Source organism: Bubalus kerabau, chromosome 2, assembly GCF_029407905.1.
Source record: "Bubalus kerabau isolate K-KA32 ecotype Philippines breed swamp buffalo chromosome 2, PCC_UOA_SB_1v2, whole genome shotgun sequence".
Classification (NCBI taxonomy): domain Eukaryota; kingdom Metazoa; phylum Chordata; class Mammalia; order Artiodactyla; family Bovidae; genus Bubalus; species Bubalus kerabau.
Genome location: NC_073625.1, coordinates 100,177,361 through 100,194,353, shown reverse-complemented (window position 1 = coordinate 100,194,353; position 16,993 = coordinate 100,177,361). Strand labels below are relative to the sequence as shown.

General features: G+C 39.6%; 1 protein-coding gene across 7 annotated transcripts in view; it reads left to right on the top strand.

The window, feature by feature from the left end:
• MORC1 (MORC family CW-type zinc finger 1) overlaps positions 1–16,993 on the top strand; it is a 170,433-nt gene that overhangs the window by 143,431 nt on the left and 10,009 nt on the right. For 6 of the 7 annotated variants that reach the window (XM_055568119.1, XM_055568117.1, XM_055568121.1 and 3 more), the window contains 4 exons: positions 1,919–1,988; positions 4,332–4,478; positions 13,789–13,876; positions 15,374–15,427. In XM_055568119.1, the coding sequence (XP_055424094.1) occupies positions 1,919–1,988; positions 4,332–4,478; positions 13,789–13,876; positions 15,374–15,427 (359 nt within the window). The remainder of the gene's footprint in view (positions 1–1,918; positions 1,989–4,331; positions 4,479–13,788; positions 13,877–15,373; positions 15,428–16,993) is intronic. The other variant, XM_055568118.1, reaches the window with a different exon arrangement.

The window sequence follows — 16,993 nt, the reverse complement described above, 5'->3', positions numbered from 1 at the left end:
CCTCACACATTTTGAAGGGGCACTCCCTGCCTGAGGATAATGCCCCCTGCATGACCTCACTGCCTAGAATTCCCAAGAGTGCACAGATGTCACCCTCCTCATTGAATTTTATTTAGAAATCTGCTGAGGATTAATATCAGGTCTGTCATTTTCAGAAACGATTTTTGAAAATGATGATGACCTTCCTCTGTTTTCAATCATTTAGTTCTTTCCCTATTTTGCATGACTCCTCTGAGATCACTAAGAGTAGTTCAACAAGCACATTTATTATCCATGGGGTGTAATTTGTCTCAGATGAGAGATTTGACCTTTTTTTAAACATAAAGTTCCCATGTTATAATTTTCAATCTAAAGACAATTTCCCAGGACAGAGAGCTGGAAACAAACTAGACTCAGAAAATTTTATTTTGTTTAGTGTTCATTCGTTATTATTACTAGAATTCATTATGTTCATATTATTATACCATTGTCTCCTTTATTGTAATATTATGCCATTGGCCTAAACAGCAGAACCGCTATTTTTTCATTGTCATCTTCTTAATCTGAAATAACTTTTAAAGGCTTTCTTAGTCTCCTAAATAGGTCTCTGTTCATTTTGACTCAATCATTCCCAGTCATTTTTGTATTGATCCATGCCATCATTTTGTGTTCACTCTTAGATGTAAGCACTCCTTTCCTTTATACTTTGTTGCTTAGGTAACCTAATCAGTCATTCATTCACATCTTTATATTTGAACCCATTAGTGCGGGCCATAATAAATCACACTTTTTCTTTTTCATTATAATTGGGATAATTTGCCATTACACAATCAAGATTTCTATTGTAAGAATCTCTTAATTTTAAAGCCAGTCTTTTATAGAAGTTTCAAGCTATTAACATGCCTTCAAGTATGTGCCAGTTGGATTTCCAAATTGTAATAGAAAAATTGTTAGTACAATTTTGATCCTAAAATTAACATTTAATTTCAAATACTCATCCTGGATTTGGAAGGAACAAATTGTGAAATATTTTCAAATGACTGTAATTATGAATTAGTTGGCTATTAGGTTAAGAAATTTCACTTTGCATGCAGAGCATGAGTAAAACCAACAGTGCCTGCAGTGTGCTTGGAAAACCTCTCTGTCTATTCTCTTTTATGTCTCCTTAGACTAGTCAGGCAGGTCCTAACCATCTAAAACATTTCTTGTTGCTTTCCTGTTCCACTTGGCCTTCAATGGCCTTGGACTTTGTAGCAAGGGTTTACTTGGTGGGACAATATCACAGTTACCACAAAGGATTCTAGAGTTAGATGGAAGAAGGACACATTGACTTATTTCTTAGACTCTCCCCAAGATCCTCTCAAAACCAGTCCAAGGGAATCAAAGCATTTCTGCTTTTCTATGGACTGTTAACAAAGCACTCGCCTCTCTGAACCTCTTGATTCCGAGGTTCCCTGACTGAGAAGATGAACTCAATGATTGTAGGTCTCGTACTGCGTTAAAATCCAGCTCTCTTCTAGGGGCACATTTCTGACTGGGGTCTTTCAGGATGTCTTTGAACCTGAACCCAAAGGAAGAGAGTAAGATACTAGGGAAAGACAAGTCGTTGTCTGGGTGCAGAGGCTGCTGAGAGAAGGGACACTAAACAGTTCCAGTGAGTCATCCCGTGCACACCAATAACAGAAAATGAGCATCATTAGAAAGAAATTACAAAAAACAAGCTACAGAGGCTCTCAGATTCTTGTACCCTATGTACACTTTATTAAGAGGTTATTGTAAATTGTCTTGAAAAGATATTGGTGCAGTTTTACAAAAGAGTGTTTGAATACAAAGCCAAATTACATGCAAGTTGTTAATGAGCTGCTAACACTTCCTTTAGTTCACTCTTACGTGTGATTGCCAAAATGTGGTTATTTTCATTTTTGTCTATGTTCTTTAGAAGAAAAACAGGAGCTGTGCAGTGATACTCCAGAAATAAACAGAAATTCTTCATCACCTAACTGGGAAAGGTGAGTGTACTGCAATTATACAAAATTCCAAGGGAGTACAATTATACTGTTGAAAAGTAATTATCAGTGTTTAAATACAAGGAGAAAGAAAATAATAGCAACAAGCAAAGGTAATTAAAAGTGGAACAGAATTTTAAAGGAGACAGGAAAGAATAGAATACACTAGATTTCTTACTCTTTTCCCAAACCTTTTATTTTCTTTTGTGAGGATTCAGGAATGGAATAGGCTTAACTTCCTGCTCATAGCAAGCAACTAATTCAAATTATTCTAATACAGTCAAAGAATGAAAATGTCATGTATATGTAAGGTATGACTATGAAATCATGACCCAGTTTTTTTTTGTATGGCTTATAATCTTATTTCCATACATATATGTAAGTGTAATAATCATTGTATGCTAGGATATTCTTGACATGAGGCTTTTGTCACATTTAAATGTAATCAGCTAAATATTTTGGCTATCCAATAGAGGGAAAAAATGTTTTCAAGGAAGCAAATTCTTACCTCACTCTGCTCCGAATGTGTCTGTATGTGTGTATGTGTATGTGTATACACATGTTGTGTATGTGTGTTTGTGTATTATTTCATATATTACTTTTAGGTTTTTATGAACTTTTGATTTTCTTCAAATAATCTTTGAATCATAACTACATAGTTCGTGTTAGAACTATGATCCAATTAAGAAAATCTTAATGGAAGAATCTTATCAAATTCATTTAGTAGTGGTAGTAATAATAAAGATGATTATAATGACAATGATAACTAGGTACCATCTACTGAGGACTTAATAACAGAGGCATAAATTCTGTGTATATCTTGTATAATCTTTGGCACAGCTCTGTGAAGTAGGCTCTGTTATTATGTGGCAGGAGAAGAAACAAAGGTTCAGGGAGGAATGTGTGTCTTCTGGTGTAGTGCATTTTACCCTCCATGCCAACAGCAGCCTGAGTTTCCAGCATCCCCAAAATGGTAAAATTTAAAAAAAAAAAAACTTTAAGGACTTCTCTAATAAAATTTCAGCATAAAGGAGGTTATAATTAATAAGTGCCAGACACTGTGTGAATGTTCTTTAATGGACAATTAAGCATTAGTTATAATGTTCTTAATCTTAAATAAAGTATCAGCTGAAGTTAGACAGTATAATTAATGCCAAAGAACTGTTGACAGTAGAAGCACTTTCCATTTGCTATGAGCTATTATCCAGTTTTTTTTAAAAAGACCCATATAGTGTGAATACAGGAAACTCTCTAGAGCTGTGGTCTTAATTCATGGATGTTAGCACAAAAGGATTACAAAAATCTCCTTTTCACTTGGTAGACAAGACTCTGCATCATCTGGCCCCAGCCTACCTACCCAGGTTTGCCTCCCATATTGTGTATCCCCTAGCCCTCTTAAGCATTTTTATTCTCATAATTCTGAAACCCGTAGGCCTCATTAGCACACTATATGCTACTTCATGAATCATCATTGTTAGTTAATCTCCATGCTGCAGCCAGTTATCCTTTTAAAACATGTGTCAATCAGATTACCTCCCTCCATGTAAGAAACCCTCGAGTGGGAGCACCTGCTCTGCTTAAAATAAGCCCCAGCCCCCACGCCATAGCCGGTACCTCTCGGGTCCGCTCTCTGCATCTTCCTGTGTGCTCCACCCCTGCAGCCCTGGCCTTCTCAAGTATCTCGCAAAGACCCTACTTTGTTTCTACCCTAGTATCATTACACTTCACCTGAAACACTCTTCCTCCATCAGGTCTTGACTAAATATTTCTTTCAACTGACTTTGCCTTATTTCTAAACCTACCTTTAGTACCTACCCTCCCACAGGCTGGTGGCTCAGACTGTAAAGAATCTGCCTGCAATGCAGGAGACCCGGGTTTGATCCCTGGATCAGGAAGATCCCCTGGAGAAGGAAATGGCAACCCACTCCAGTATTCTTGCCTGGAGAATTCCACGGACAGAGGAGCCTGGCAGGCTGAAGTCCATGGGCCCTCAGAGAGTCGGACATGACTGAAGCAACTAACATTTTCACTCTCCCACAGGCTAAAGTAGAACTTGGGTTTAAAAACTTCTTTCAACAAATAAGAGGCAAGTGGTAGATGACTGCTGTTGTTAAAAATAAATTACTGCCAATTCTATTTAATTGTGGTTGCCCAAAAACCTTGAAACAAGATTTTTTAGGAATAAACAGTATTCATATAATTGAGAATTGCTTTTATACAGCTGTGTAAATGACAGTTTTCAGCATTACATTTATGTCCATGCATTGATTTGTTGTATATTAACACCTCATTTGTTGTGTATGATTTCCACTTGGAAATTCTAAACCTCAGCTTGTTTTTGCCCAGTATGCCAGTGGAAGATTTAAATCCAAGTTCTGGATATAAAGCCAGAGTTTCTGTGAGTGGTGGTTGTAAAGTTGCTTCTTCACTGACAGAATCTTCTCAAAGCACGTCTGTCAAGGAAACAGTAAGAAAACTGACATCTAATTTAAGGTAAAGATATTTACCTGCTTTGTTGAATTTTCTAAGCAGTGACAACTCCTGATTTTCTTTCTCTATTGAGTGGTAATATTATTGAGAAAATTCAATAGAATGACTTTATGACTTGTCTCCTAACTGCACTGATTTAGATATAGTGTGGGTTACATGTCTTTTGAGATCAAATTATTGTCACTAACTGTCCTATTGTTACATGGTACAGCAATAGAGTGGATGTTAGTTTTCTCTCCAGTGTAATAAAAAATCAGAATTTGTAAGGATAGAAGATAGGACAGAAAAGGCTATTAAAAACAAAAGAATGAGGGACATTTATCATGAAGGGGAAAAAGAAAATTCTTACTGAATTTCTCCTTCCTTCTTCCTTCCCCTCTCCCTCCTTCCCTCTTTCTCTCCCTCCCTCCCTTGTTTCCCTTCTTCTTTTTTTTTTCATTCTGCCTCACTAAGACCCTCATGGGAAATAGATAGGGAAACAGTGGAAACAGTGTCAGACTTTATTTTGGGGGGCTCCAAAATCACTGCAGATGGTTATTGCAGCCATGAAATTAAAAGACGCTTACTCCTTGGAAGGAAAGTTATGACCAACCTAGATAGCATATTCAAAAGCAGAGACATTACTTTGCCAACAAAGGTCCATCTAGTCAAGGCTATTGTTTTTCCTGTGGTCATGTATGGATGCGAGAGTTGGACTGTGAAGAAAGCTGAGCACTGAAGAATTGATGCTTTTGAACTGTGGTGTTGGAGAAAACTCTTGAGAGTCCCTTGGACTGCAAGGAGATCCAACCAGTCCATTCTAAAGGAGATCAGCTCTGGAATTTCTTTGGAAGGAATGATGCTAAAGCTGAAACTCCAGTACTTTGGCTACCTTATGCGAAGAGTTGACTCATTGGAAAAGACTCTGATGCTGGGAGGGATTGCGGGCAGGAGGAAAAGGGGGCAACAGAGAATGAGATGGCTGGATGGCATCACCGACTCAATGGACGTGAGTCTGAGTGAACTCCGGGAGATGGTGATGGACATGGAGGCCTGGCGTGCTGCGATTTATGGGGTCGCAAAGAGTCGGACACAACTGAACTGAAGACCCTAATGACATTATGGCCTTCTAAGAAGTCTTTTTTGTAGCTTTAGATACTGAACTTATTGAAAGAAATTAAGTTTTACTTTTTGCTTCAGTGTAGAATCTTATTATTCGTGGGCATGGTTAATGAGGGATTTAAATGTCTGGATCTCAGTTCTCAAAGGATGGAGTTGTTCAGTCGCTGTGTTGTGTCCAATTCTTTGAGACCCTATGGACTGTAGCCTACCAGACTTCTCTGTCTGTGGGATTCTCCAGGCAAGAATACTGGAATGAGTTGCCATGGCCTCCTCCTGGAGTTTGTTCAGATTCATGCCCATTGAGCTGGTGATGCCATCCAATCATCTCACCCTCTGTTGCCCCCTTCTCCTCCTGCCCTCAGTCTTTCTAAGCATCAGGGTCTTTTCCAATCAGTCAGCACTTCACATCCAGTGGCCAAAAATTGGAACTTTAGCTTAAGCATCAGTCTTTCCAATGAATATTCAGGGTTGATCTCCTTTAGGGTTGACTGGTTTGATCTCCATGCTATCCAAAAGACTCTCAGGAGTCCTCTCCAGAACTACAACGTGAAAGCATCAATTTTTTGATGCTCAGCCTTCTTATGGCCCAAGTCTCACATCTGTACTACTGGCAAGGATGGAGACATGAGCATAAAGTTCAAAGTTCAGAGATTTTCCAAGTAGGGACCAAAGATAAGGGGCTTCACAATTAAGCCAAAGAAGTTACTATACAGAAGAATGCCCTCAGATAGGTGTCATATGAGAGGGTGGGGGTCAGGAGCAGAAACACCACTAAATTAGTACAGCCAATTGGTTTGGTTGGGCTTCACAGACTGTGAGAAGCCTGGATAAGGTAAGAGATTTTTAGCAGAAGGAAACATACAGTGTGCTCTAGCTGGAATAGTATTTTCCCTTAGGACACTTTGACTTTCTTATCAGAGACTGACACAGTCTTCCTGAAGAAGAGAGTTGGCAAAGAATGCAAACAGGTAGGAAGAGAAAGGTGAGGTAGGGCATATATATAGGGAGCCAGGGCCCCTACTCAGGCCCAGGACAGGGTCTAGGGTCCTGTGTGTGAAAGTAGACTGCAAACCACTGGAAGACATGGATGCCATTCTGTAGTTGCCCTGGGCTTTAGGGAAGTCTCTGTGGCAGCATCCAGGGCCATGGGGCTATACTACATGAGCATGAAGGCCCACCTGCTATCCTTTAGGAACATATGTCTAATGCCTATCCTGCCCCAGGTGAAAGAGGGAAGCTCTTGTTATATGTAGGTGGATCCACTTTGGACTTTGTATCAGGACACATTTTCACTAATGACAGTAGGAACCCAGTGACAAGGTGTTGACCAAGGAATGAAGTCAGAGTGCTGCATCCCTGAACACTAAGTCATGGCCACCAACTGCATGTTGCCTGGGTTGGCAAGCTTGTACTAGCATGGGAATAGAACAGAAGAAAACCAGACCTCAGGACAGTACCAGTATCACCCAATGATATGGTGGATATCAGTGTCATATTGCCATGGCCTACAGTATAGTCCCTAAAGAATGGGATTCTCCAACCATTTTCTTGCCTTCTGTCAGTACTTGATCAGAAGTGTTATATAAGATCCTCATCTTTGATGTTGGGTGGCCATAAATTTGAATCCTGGATTCTTACTAGTTATAAGATTCAGGCATGTCAATCGGACCCTAAGACATGGTATAGTATACAATAAATTATATATGAATATGAATATGCCTGTGTACATCTGAATAAATATGTGCATATTATTTTAAAATGTATGAACAATGTATATGACATGTCCAATGACTGGAACATTGCTTCAAGTGAACCAGGCCTTCTTGATAATAATAGCTACCATTAAAAAAAAAAATTTTTATTTTATTCATTCACTGAAGTGGTTTGTATACATTAGCTCCTTACACAAACTTACAAAGCTGATATTATTTTTAACTTTTTTTTTTTAAGTTAAACTGAAAAAGAGAAACTAGGGATTTCCCTAGTGGTTCAGTAGTTAAGACACTGAGCTTCCAGTGCAGGGGGGCCTGGTCTCAATCCAACTAAGGCCCCACATGCTACATGGTATGGCCAAAAAAAAAGGGAGATAGAAACTAAGTAGTGCTTGAAATCACAGATATAATTACACAGCTACCAAGGACAGGGCTGTGTTTGAGTCCAGGCTCCCTGATTTGGAATTTCATCCTCTTAATCACAGTGTATACACACACACACACACACACACACACACATATACACACACACATACATACAGATGTACAAACTTACATATATACACACACACTTTTTGTAATACATACACACATACAGATACCACACATGCTTTGCTATCTCTACACTGTAAGCCTGGAGAGACTTGCCTGGTTGTATTGTAGCAGAGTTTGGATGTACAACTATACATTATCATTTTCTTTATTTTTTTACCTGTCTAATTTTTGTTCTGCATCTAAGTGTATCATTACTGTTCATTTTAATGAGTTACGTGTGATCAAAAAGGAGATGATCTGATTGAGAGTATTAAGAGTGTAAGGTGCATCCAGTTCTATAATTAGGCATCAGTAGAAAATTAAAATTTTCCAGAAACCATCTCCCTAATGAACATGCAGAATCTTTCGTACTTAAAATCATCATACTATTATCAACTGAATTCTCTGAAAGCCAAATGAATTAATAAATAAGCTCCTTTCTATGCTGGCTTGAATTTTTTTGGGGATGATTATTTTATAAAAATATTCACTGGGGAAAGAATTGTACACAACACAAGGTTTTAACTGGAATAAAAGGAGCTACTCATTTACCGATTTTCTCTTTTGCCTTTAGCAAGATGTAGTGTGTTTTCTTAAATTTCACCAGTGAAGAAAGATTTCTTGTCTTCTGTGTTATGTTTCTTTTTTTCCTCCTTATACTGCACTGTTCTATTGTTTGGTCCATATGTTAGTCCTTGTGTTAACTAGACTTTAAATTCTTCTAGGCATGAAGGTTTTGGTGGCTGGTCTCAGTGTGGAGGGCACCATATTCTTTATAACCATGATTGTCCACAAGACTTGTCTTGCTTGTCACAGATAAGAGAGCAGTCAGTTCCTTTGCAGGGTGTGGAGTGTTCCCTCCACTTGGGTCACTTTGAATGTGACATCATCTTTATCCCTTTCAACATGGCTAAGTGGGCCTCTTCCATTAAAAATGGTAGTTCTTATTGTCCATTTTATCACCTGATTGTGCTCAGTTTAGCATTTTCCTATCTTGCATTATTTTTGTTTTATGTGTATTAATTTGTTTAATCTGCAAATATAGTAACTCCTTTGAAAACAGATTGAGTCTTTCACACCATATCTAACATATATTAGTAGATTTTCAAAGAACACTTTTAATTAAATTGAAGGGGATTAATGTAAAAAGCAGTGAATAATATTGCTGGATGTTAAAGTATTTTCAAATAATGGGGTGCATCTGAGTTGTCTTAGTAAGAGGTAAATAAGGTAAAAGTGAAGTCGCTCAGTCATGTCCGACTCTTTGTGACCCCATGGACTGTAGCCTACCAAGCTCCTCTGTCCATGGGATTTTCTAGGCAATAGTACTGGAGGGATTGCCATTTCCTTCTCCATCAAATAAGGTAAACTGAGATCCAGATTGCTGAATTTTGTCAGATAGTCCTAAATATTGAAGCAGTATCAAATCTCAGATCACTTTCAACAACAAAAGAAATATTATCCACTTATTATGTGCCAGGCACTGTCCTAAGGGCTCTGCATATGTTAACTCACTTAAACCTTACCACTGCCCTATAAATAGATACTTTCAGTATCCCTATTTTACAGATGAGAAAATTGAGGTATGCAGAGGTTAAGTAATTTGCCCAGTATTACATAACTCTTAAGTGGTAGAGCTGGGATTTAAATCTTGGCAATCTGGTCTCACAGTTTTTACTCATAAATGTTAACCTGTAATGCCTTTTTAGTTTATCATTGTATATGTAAACTTGATAATAAGTCAGACTTCATTGATTTCACCTATACAAAAGTAGAAATATGCTTTATGTTACCTTAACTTTTAAAAATACCAAAAAAATATTTAAAAAGAAAGCCACTTTTTATAGGTTTCTGCCAGTTATGGCAACCCCCTCCAGTATTCTTGCCTGGAGAACTCCATGGACAAAGGAGCCTGGCAAGCTTCAGTTCATAGGATCGCAAAGAGTCAGACATGACTAAGCAATTGAGCATGTACGCCTACCAGTTATGGAAGCAAAAGAAAAGATCACATTTTTTTTTTAATTAGCAATTGAGGTCTGTCAAAAATCAGCATTTGACTCCTGGGTTTAAAAAGTGGAGCCATGTCATTTCTATAGCCTTTTCACTGTGGTGAAGAAGGGAGTTTCACTCTTCGTCAGGTAGGAGGCTTGCTCTTCTGCTTAGCCAAGACCAAGTTTATTATTAACTAACTAATTTACGCTTCAAAGAGAACAAGATAATGTGGAAACTCTATGTAACTCTGCTCATATATAGAAAGAGTGGAGCTGTGTTAATGCAAGAAAGATTTTTCTTAAGGAAAAAGTACTCTGTTGAGAAAGGATATGACCATGGACTGAAAAGGAAATGGCCCTAAGCTGGAACTTTTCAAAGCCTGGTCATCATATATATGGAGACAGAGCTGATTCAGTGTTGTAGCTCAACTAGGTGAACTCGATAAGAATTTGCAGCTCAAACTTGCAGATACAGATATGGTTTCTGCAGAAACGGGCATCATAGCCAGTCCTGGATCACAGTCCTGGATGCAAACAATAGCTCTGAAGGATCTTTAGGATACTTATTTCTTGAGCTTCCAAGAAGAGAGATAATGTTATTAAAGACAAATTCCTGATTTTATTATCAAGTTTCGGGATAGAACTATGAGTAAATGCTCCAAGGGAAGAAGGGGTGTTCCTGGTGCCAAAAGACTCCCCGTGAATGGCGGCACTTGGTTCATGTGTGTGTGTTAGTCGCTCAGTCGTGTCCGACTCTTTGTGACCCCATGGACTCTATAGCCTACCAGGCTCCTCTGTTCGTGGGATTTTCCAGGCAAGGATACTGGAGTGGGTTGCCATTTCCTTCTCTAGGGGATCTTCCTGACCCAGGGATCAAACCCGAGTCTCCTGCATTGCAGGTGGATGCTTTACTGTCTAAGCTACTGGGGAAGCCCACTTAGTTCATAAGTCCCCTCAAAATACACAGCATCCACCTGGATATTCCAGACACCACTTTATTTCTATTGTTTTGTGTTAAGCACCTCCTTGTGGGACCTTCTGTGGATTAGAGGATCACTATCTCTGTCTCCTAAAGTTTGAGGGTGGAGAGAGGTTTGATGAAATATACCCTCAGGAACAAAGGAAGGTGTCATTGAAGATTATCGTTGAAGAAAGGGACTCAGGACAATAAATAAAGGAATTTTTAAAGAGCTCTTAAACATCTACATTCACATCCTACATTTGTGATTGTTGGTAGCTTAACCTCTTTTCAGTAGTGTCTAACAGTTTTCCTGAATTAAGTTTTCAGTAAAAGGAAAATGTGAAGGTCTGTGTGTTTGTACTTGCAAACTGCGGAAGCAGGATATTAATAATTTATTTTCTTTGTCAGTCTCATGGGACAGAATCCCCAAGGGAAGAACTATTTAGCAGAAGCCATGCGGAGAAGAGGGTACAAAGCTAGATTCTGAGGTCCCAGAGGGAGAGGGGCAGAGAAGGAGACTAAAGGTTGGGGTGGGGATGTGCTCAGTTTCTCAGCTGTGTCTGACTCTTAGTGGTCCCATGGACTGTAGCCCACCGGGCTCCTCTGTCTGTGGGATTGTCCTGGCAAGAATACTGCAGTGGGTTTCCATTTCTGCTTCCAAGGGATCATCCCTACCTGGGGATCGAACCCACGTCACCTGCATATCCTGCATTGGCAGACAGATGCTTTACCACTGATCTTTCTGGGAAGTCCCAGGGTAGGGATGAGGGTCCTTAACAACTAGAGAACCAGAGAGATTGAAGTAGGAATAAATCTTCAGTCAAAGAGCTTCCATAAGTATTATATGAAGTTTTGTATATAAAGCCTATAGCAACATTAAACACATTTTTAGCACTTTAGAAAGAGTGGTTGAATCTGACCAGGGCTCTCAATACCATCAGAAAATACTCAGTTCTCCAGCATTTCTTTTCCTGCAATTCTTTTTTCACAGGCTGAACCCCCTGCCCCTCCAGCTGGCTAATTCCAGCTCTTCCTTTGGGGCTTCCCAAACACAAGGTTGGGCCCCTCCTTTAGGTAACCATGAGGCTGCATTCTCATTTTAGCCTCTGTGATACTGTATTGGATAGTTTGCTTCCATAGAGAATGTCTGCATTCTCTACTAGGCTGAATTCAGTGTAATAAGATTGTATTGGGTTCCTAGCATGGGGGCATGATGCCAGTCTCTGGAAAGTGCCACTAGATACAGGCTGGGTTTTAGTAAAGGTTTGGGAAATGTCTGTGGAATGAACGAGCTTGAGGATATTGAGAAAATACAACCATGACAAGAGCTATTTGTAACAAGTGATTCCATAAACCTTTATATAAAGTGTTTTACTTTAAAATAATCTTTCTCTGTGTTTGTGTGTGTGTCTGTCTCTTTACCTCTCTGTCTTTAGTACACATGTGTGAGACATTATTCAGACTGTAATGATGTTTCATGTAAATTTTGATGCAGAGATTTTACAGATTGAGAATAATCCAGAACTGATTCAGAACTTTGTCTCTCCCCAACCTGCCCCTTTACCCTCTCCCACTACCCACCACATGCCACCACCTCCACATACTTGTTTTTCTAGAAATACTTCCTTGGAAGATTGCTGATTAGCTCTAAATCTAAACCCAAAAGAATTTATACCCACCATGAAAAGGACCAGTGCATAGATGAGGTTTCAACCTTGTGTTCGTATTGGAGGGGAGGAGACTAGATTTAGGGAAGGAAAGGGGTGGTTTGTATTTAAAAACCTTTCACCACTTCTGCTTCACCAAACCCACCATAAACTTGACCACAGGCCCCCTTTCCCAGGGAGTCTAGTTGAAGCTTTTATTTCTATGCCATCTGATTTCTGCTCAGCTCAAATACCCAGAAACTCCATTTCATCTTGCCTCCTATCCACTCAGCTTCTTACTAGCCAGGCAAATAGTTCTGAGGTGTTGTATGTGTGTGTTTTACATTCACTACTGTGAAATCCTGAGGAGTTTTAACTTTTTAGATTAAATCTCCTTAAAATTACAAATGAATATTGCCACCAATAATATACTTAAAATACTGGGAGTGTAAATTATATAAGAGATGTTTTTCTTTGTGTGCCAAGTTATTTTATAATTGAAAAAATTTTGTAAATCCCTTGGAAGTTCTTGGAACACTTCAACATAAAACATTATTCACTTTAAGATGTAGCTGTAAATTTCTAGATTTCCTGTTCTCCCAGGAATGAAATATGTATCATTTATGTCATTAATCCTAGAAAAGTCATCACACTAGAAGGACAGAGTGCTACTGCCTTTTGACAAAATGAAACACCTGTCAGAACAATGACCATTGCTGTCTAGAAAGAGCTGGGTCCATGTATGAGTTCTTGAAATAGTCCTGGATGAAAAAATTACTCCAGAGAGTTAAATTCCTTGAATTTTTTAGGAAAAAATCAGTCAGCCTATTGTCAGCCTCTTTTCCTCCAGGAGATTGGCAGTGTTGGCTTGGACCTCTGCCAGGGAGAACATTCAAGTAGGTGCAAGGGTCTTCTGGACTGCTTGGTTAGGGATGGGCATTGTGAGCTCATACTCGCTTGCTTTAATCAACATCTTAAGATAAATGCAGATTCACGTGCTGTTGTAAGAAATAATACAGAGGTGTCCCCTGTACCCTTTATCTGGTTTTGTAACATCTCGCAAAGCTATAGAACAATGTAACAATTAGGATATTTGGCATTGACACAGCCAAGATACACACTTCCATCCCCAAGAGGATTCCTCCTGCTGCCCTTTTACAGCACAGCCACTTCCCTGTCCCCACTACAAAAGTCAGTGCCTTTTGTAGTACACTTTGACGCCAGTGATAAAAACTATTTGCCAGTTATGAATGTTTATCTTTGCCAAGATAATTTCACAGAACCCAGGAGACAGATCTATTTCTGACAGATGTGTGCTGCGTCTCTGTTCTTGGTGTATTCCCATCTCTACTGTGCTTACGTTCCTAGGGAGATTCTTCTGTATTTTTTTCCTGAGTATCAGCTACCATCAGAGTTTGGCCACACACCTCTGGAGGAACTTACAGCATGTTCTGAGGTAAGCTGGCTTTTCTTAAACTTTGAGGAGATGACATAATACCCTGAATTGAATCTTCAGTGAAGAGGTAAAGGGTTACTGAGAATAGATTTAGTGAATTAGGAACTTTATATACCAAGTGGGTAGCTGAGAATTAAAGCTGCATTGGAAACAAATGTGGCCAAAGTTTAATTAAACTCTGGGAAGATTGTACAGACTGAGAGTAGTTGGTCACTGAGATGGACAGAGACAGGACATAGTCCTTGACTTCCTTCCCTACACCAGAAATAGTCCCTGTTCCTTAGATACTCTCCCTCAGCCACCTTTTATGAGGAACCAAGGAGAAGATTGGGTTAGAATCAGTAAGACGTCACAGGGAAGGATGAGGAACATTGTATCCATATTTACGCAGTCTCCGTTCAGTGGCAATACTATATATGATGAGGAAGACTTTGACCAGCAGCTCCCTGGGGCACTCAGGACGAGCGTGGCACTGGCTCACAGAGGGCAGCCCCGAGCTGCTGAGTCCCGGCAGGCTGGGCTGCAGCTGGGTGAGGGGTGCAGGCCGGACCCACCAGGGCTGCTCATGGGGCTGGAGGAGGCCCACTGGGTGCACGAGGTTCGGGGGCTCCATCTCCAATCTCATGCCTGGTGTTGCTTGTGGAAAAGATAGATGCACATGTAAAGGTATCAGTGAAAAGAGCACCACATGATAATCGGCAGAGGTGCCATATGCCTTCATCTGATCCTGGATGAAGTCCTGCATCATCGTTTCTGCTTCTTCACCATCTACTCTCACCTCGTTCTCTCCCGTGGAGCTTGACTCCACGACTTCACTGGGACTGCCTTGTCAGGCCGCCAGTGACCACTCTCCTGACCAATGCAGTAGCCACTTCTCTCACCTGACCTCCTGGAGACATCGGTGCAGTTGATCACTCTTTCTTTCTTGGAGCACTTTCTTTGTGTAACTTCCATGACAGCACAAAATTTTCATTTTCCTGCTTCCCTCCCTCCCATCCTCTGTGCTGGCAACTTCTTCTCTATTTGTTTGCTAGGCATTGGCATGTCTGAGGGCTTGTTCCTGTACCACTTTCTTCTACTAAATGTTTCTAGGTGACTTCAACTAGTCTCTAACTTTAAATACTGACCCATGTGACAGTGTCTCTCCAACAGATTATTTCTGTTGTGTCCCCATCCATGATATCCTAACTCCAACTTCTTTATTTACTGTTTATCATTTACTTTTCCCTCACCTTGATTTTCTTTTTCACCTGCAAATTTTTTAAACCATATTATATAATGTAAGCTATCTTAATAATTTTTAGAATGAAGTGAGGTCTACTGTAGGTAATTAATTTAATTTGACTTGGACTTAAAAAACCCATAGTACCAATATTGGCAAGTTCTAGGCTTTGATGCTTTGTTTATACTACTAGATACTTACATGCTGTAACTCAACTGTAGACAGCTCATTCTCTAAAAGTTAATATCCTGTTCTGTTATCATTTATGAAAACAGCTGGAGCAGTGCCCAGAACAGACAAACAAAAAGCTGAAAATGTGTTTCAACCAGGTAAGCTTCCTTTCATTGTAGTCATTTATATTCTAAATGATCCTGTATTCCAAAGGAGAAATAATACACATTTCCAAATGTTACATTTGAAAGAAAATCAAATTTGCATTCATTTATCAAGACTTAGATTAATGTGTAGCATATCAGATGTCACAAAGCAACATCTTTTTGAATTTTAAAGATGCAAATGTATCCAAACCATAAAGCTTATGAAACACTTGGAATTGGACTATATTTTGAACAGGAAATATGATATTCGGAGTCTTTAAGAAATAGAGTCATTGAATCTTTGATACACTATGTTAAATCAGAAATCATTTGTATGTTAACATCTTTATTTTGGACAATATGATATCTCTCTGGGTTTTCAAAATTCTATCAACAGTTTTTTGGGTTTATGATCTTTCTATTTTAAAAGTGGCTATCAGTTCATTTCAGATCAGTCGCTCAGTCGTGTCCGACTCTTTGCAACCCCATGAACCACAGCAGGCCAGGCCTCACTGTCCATCACCAACTCCCGGAGTTTACCCAAACTCATGTCCGTTGAGTTGGTGATGCCATCCAACCATCTCATACTCTGCCGTCCACTTCTCCTCCTGCCCTCAATCTTCCCCAGCATCAAGGTCTTTTCAAATGAGTCAGCTCTTCTCATCAGGTGGCCAAAGTATTAGAGTTTCAGCTTCAACATCAGTCCTTCCAATGAACACCCAGGACTGATCTCCTTTAGGATGGATTGATTGTATCTCCTTGCAGTCCAAAGGACTCTCAAGATTCTTCTCCAACACCACAGTTCAAAAGCATCAATTCTTTGGCGCTCAGCTTTCTTTATAGTCCAACTCTCACATCCATACATGACCACTGGAAAAACCATAGCCTTGACTAGTTGGACCTTCGTTGACAAAGTAATGTCTCTGCTTTTTAATATGCTCTCTACGTTGGTCATAACTTTCCTTCCAAGGAGTAAGTGTCTTTTAATTTCATGGCTGCAGTCACCATCTGCAGTGATTTTGGAGCCCCAAAAAATAAAGTCAGCCACTGTTTCCCCATCTATTTGCCGTGAAGTGATGGGACTCCGTGCCATGATCTTAGTTTGCTGAATGTTGAGCTTGAAGCCAACTTTTTCACTCTCCTCTTTCACTTTCATCAAAAGGCTTTTTAGTTCTTATTCACTGTCAGCCATAAGAGTAGTGCCATCTGCATATCTGAGGTTATTGATATTTCTCTCGGCATTCTTGATTCCAGCTTGTGCTTCTTCCAGCCCAGCATGTCTCATGATGTACTCTGCGTATAAGTTAAATAAGCAGGGTGACAATATACAGCCTTGACATATTCCTTTTCCTATTTGGAACCAGTCTGTTGTTCCATGTCCAGTTCTAACTGTTGCTTTCTGACCTGCATACAGGTTTCTCAAGAGGCAGGTCAAGTGGTCTGGTATTCCCATCTCTTTCAGAATTTTCCACAGTTTGTGGTGATCCACACAGTCAAAGGCTTTGGCGTAGTCAATAAAGCAGAAATAGATGTTTTTCTGGAACTCTCTTGCTTTTTTGATGATTCAACAGATGTTGG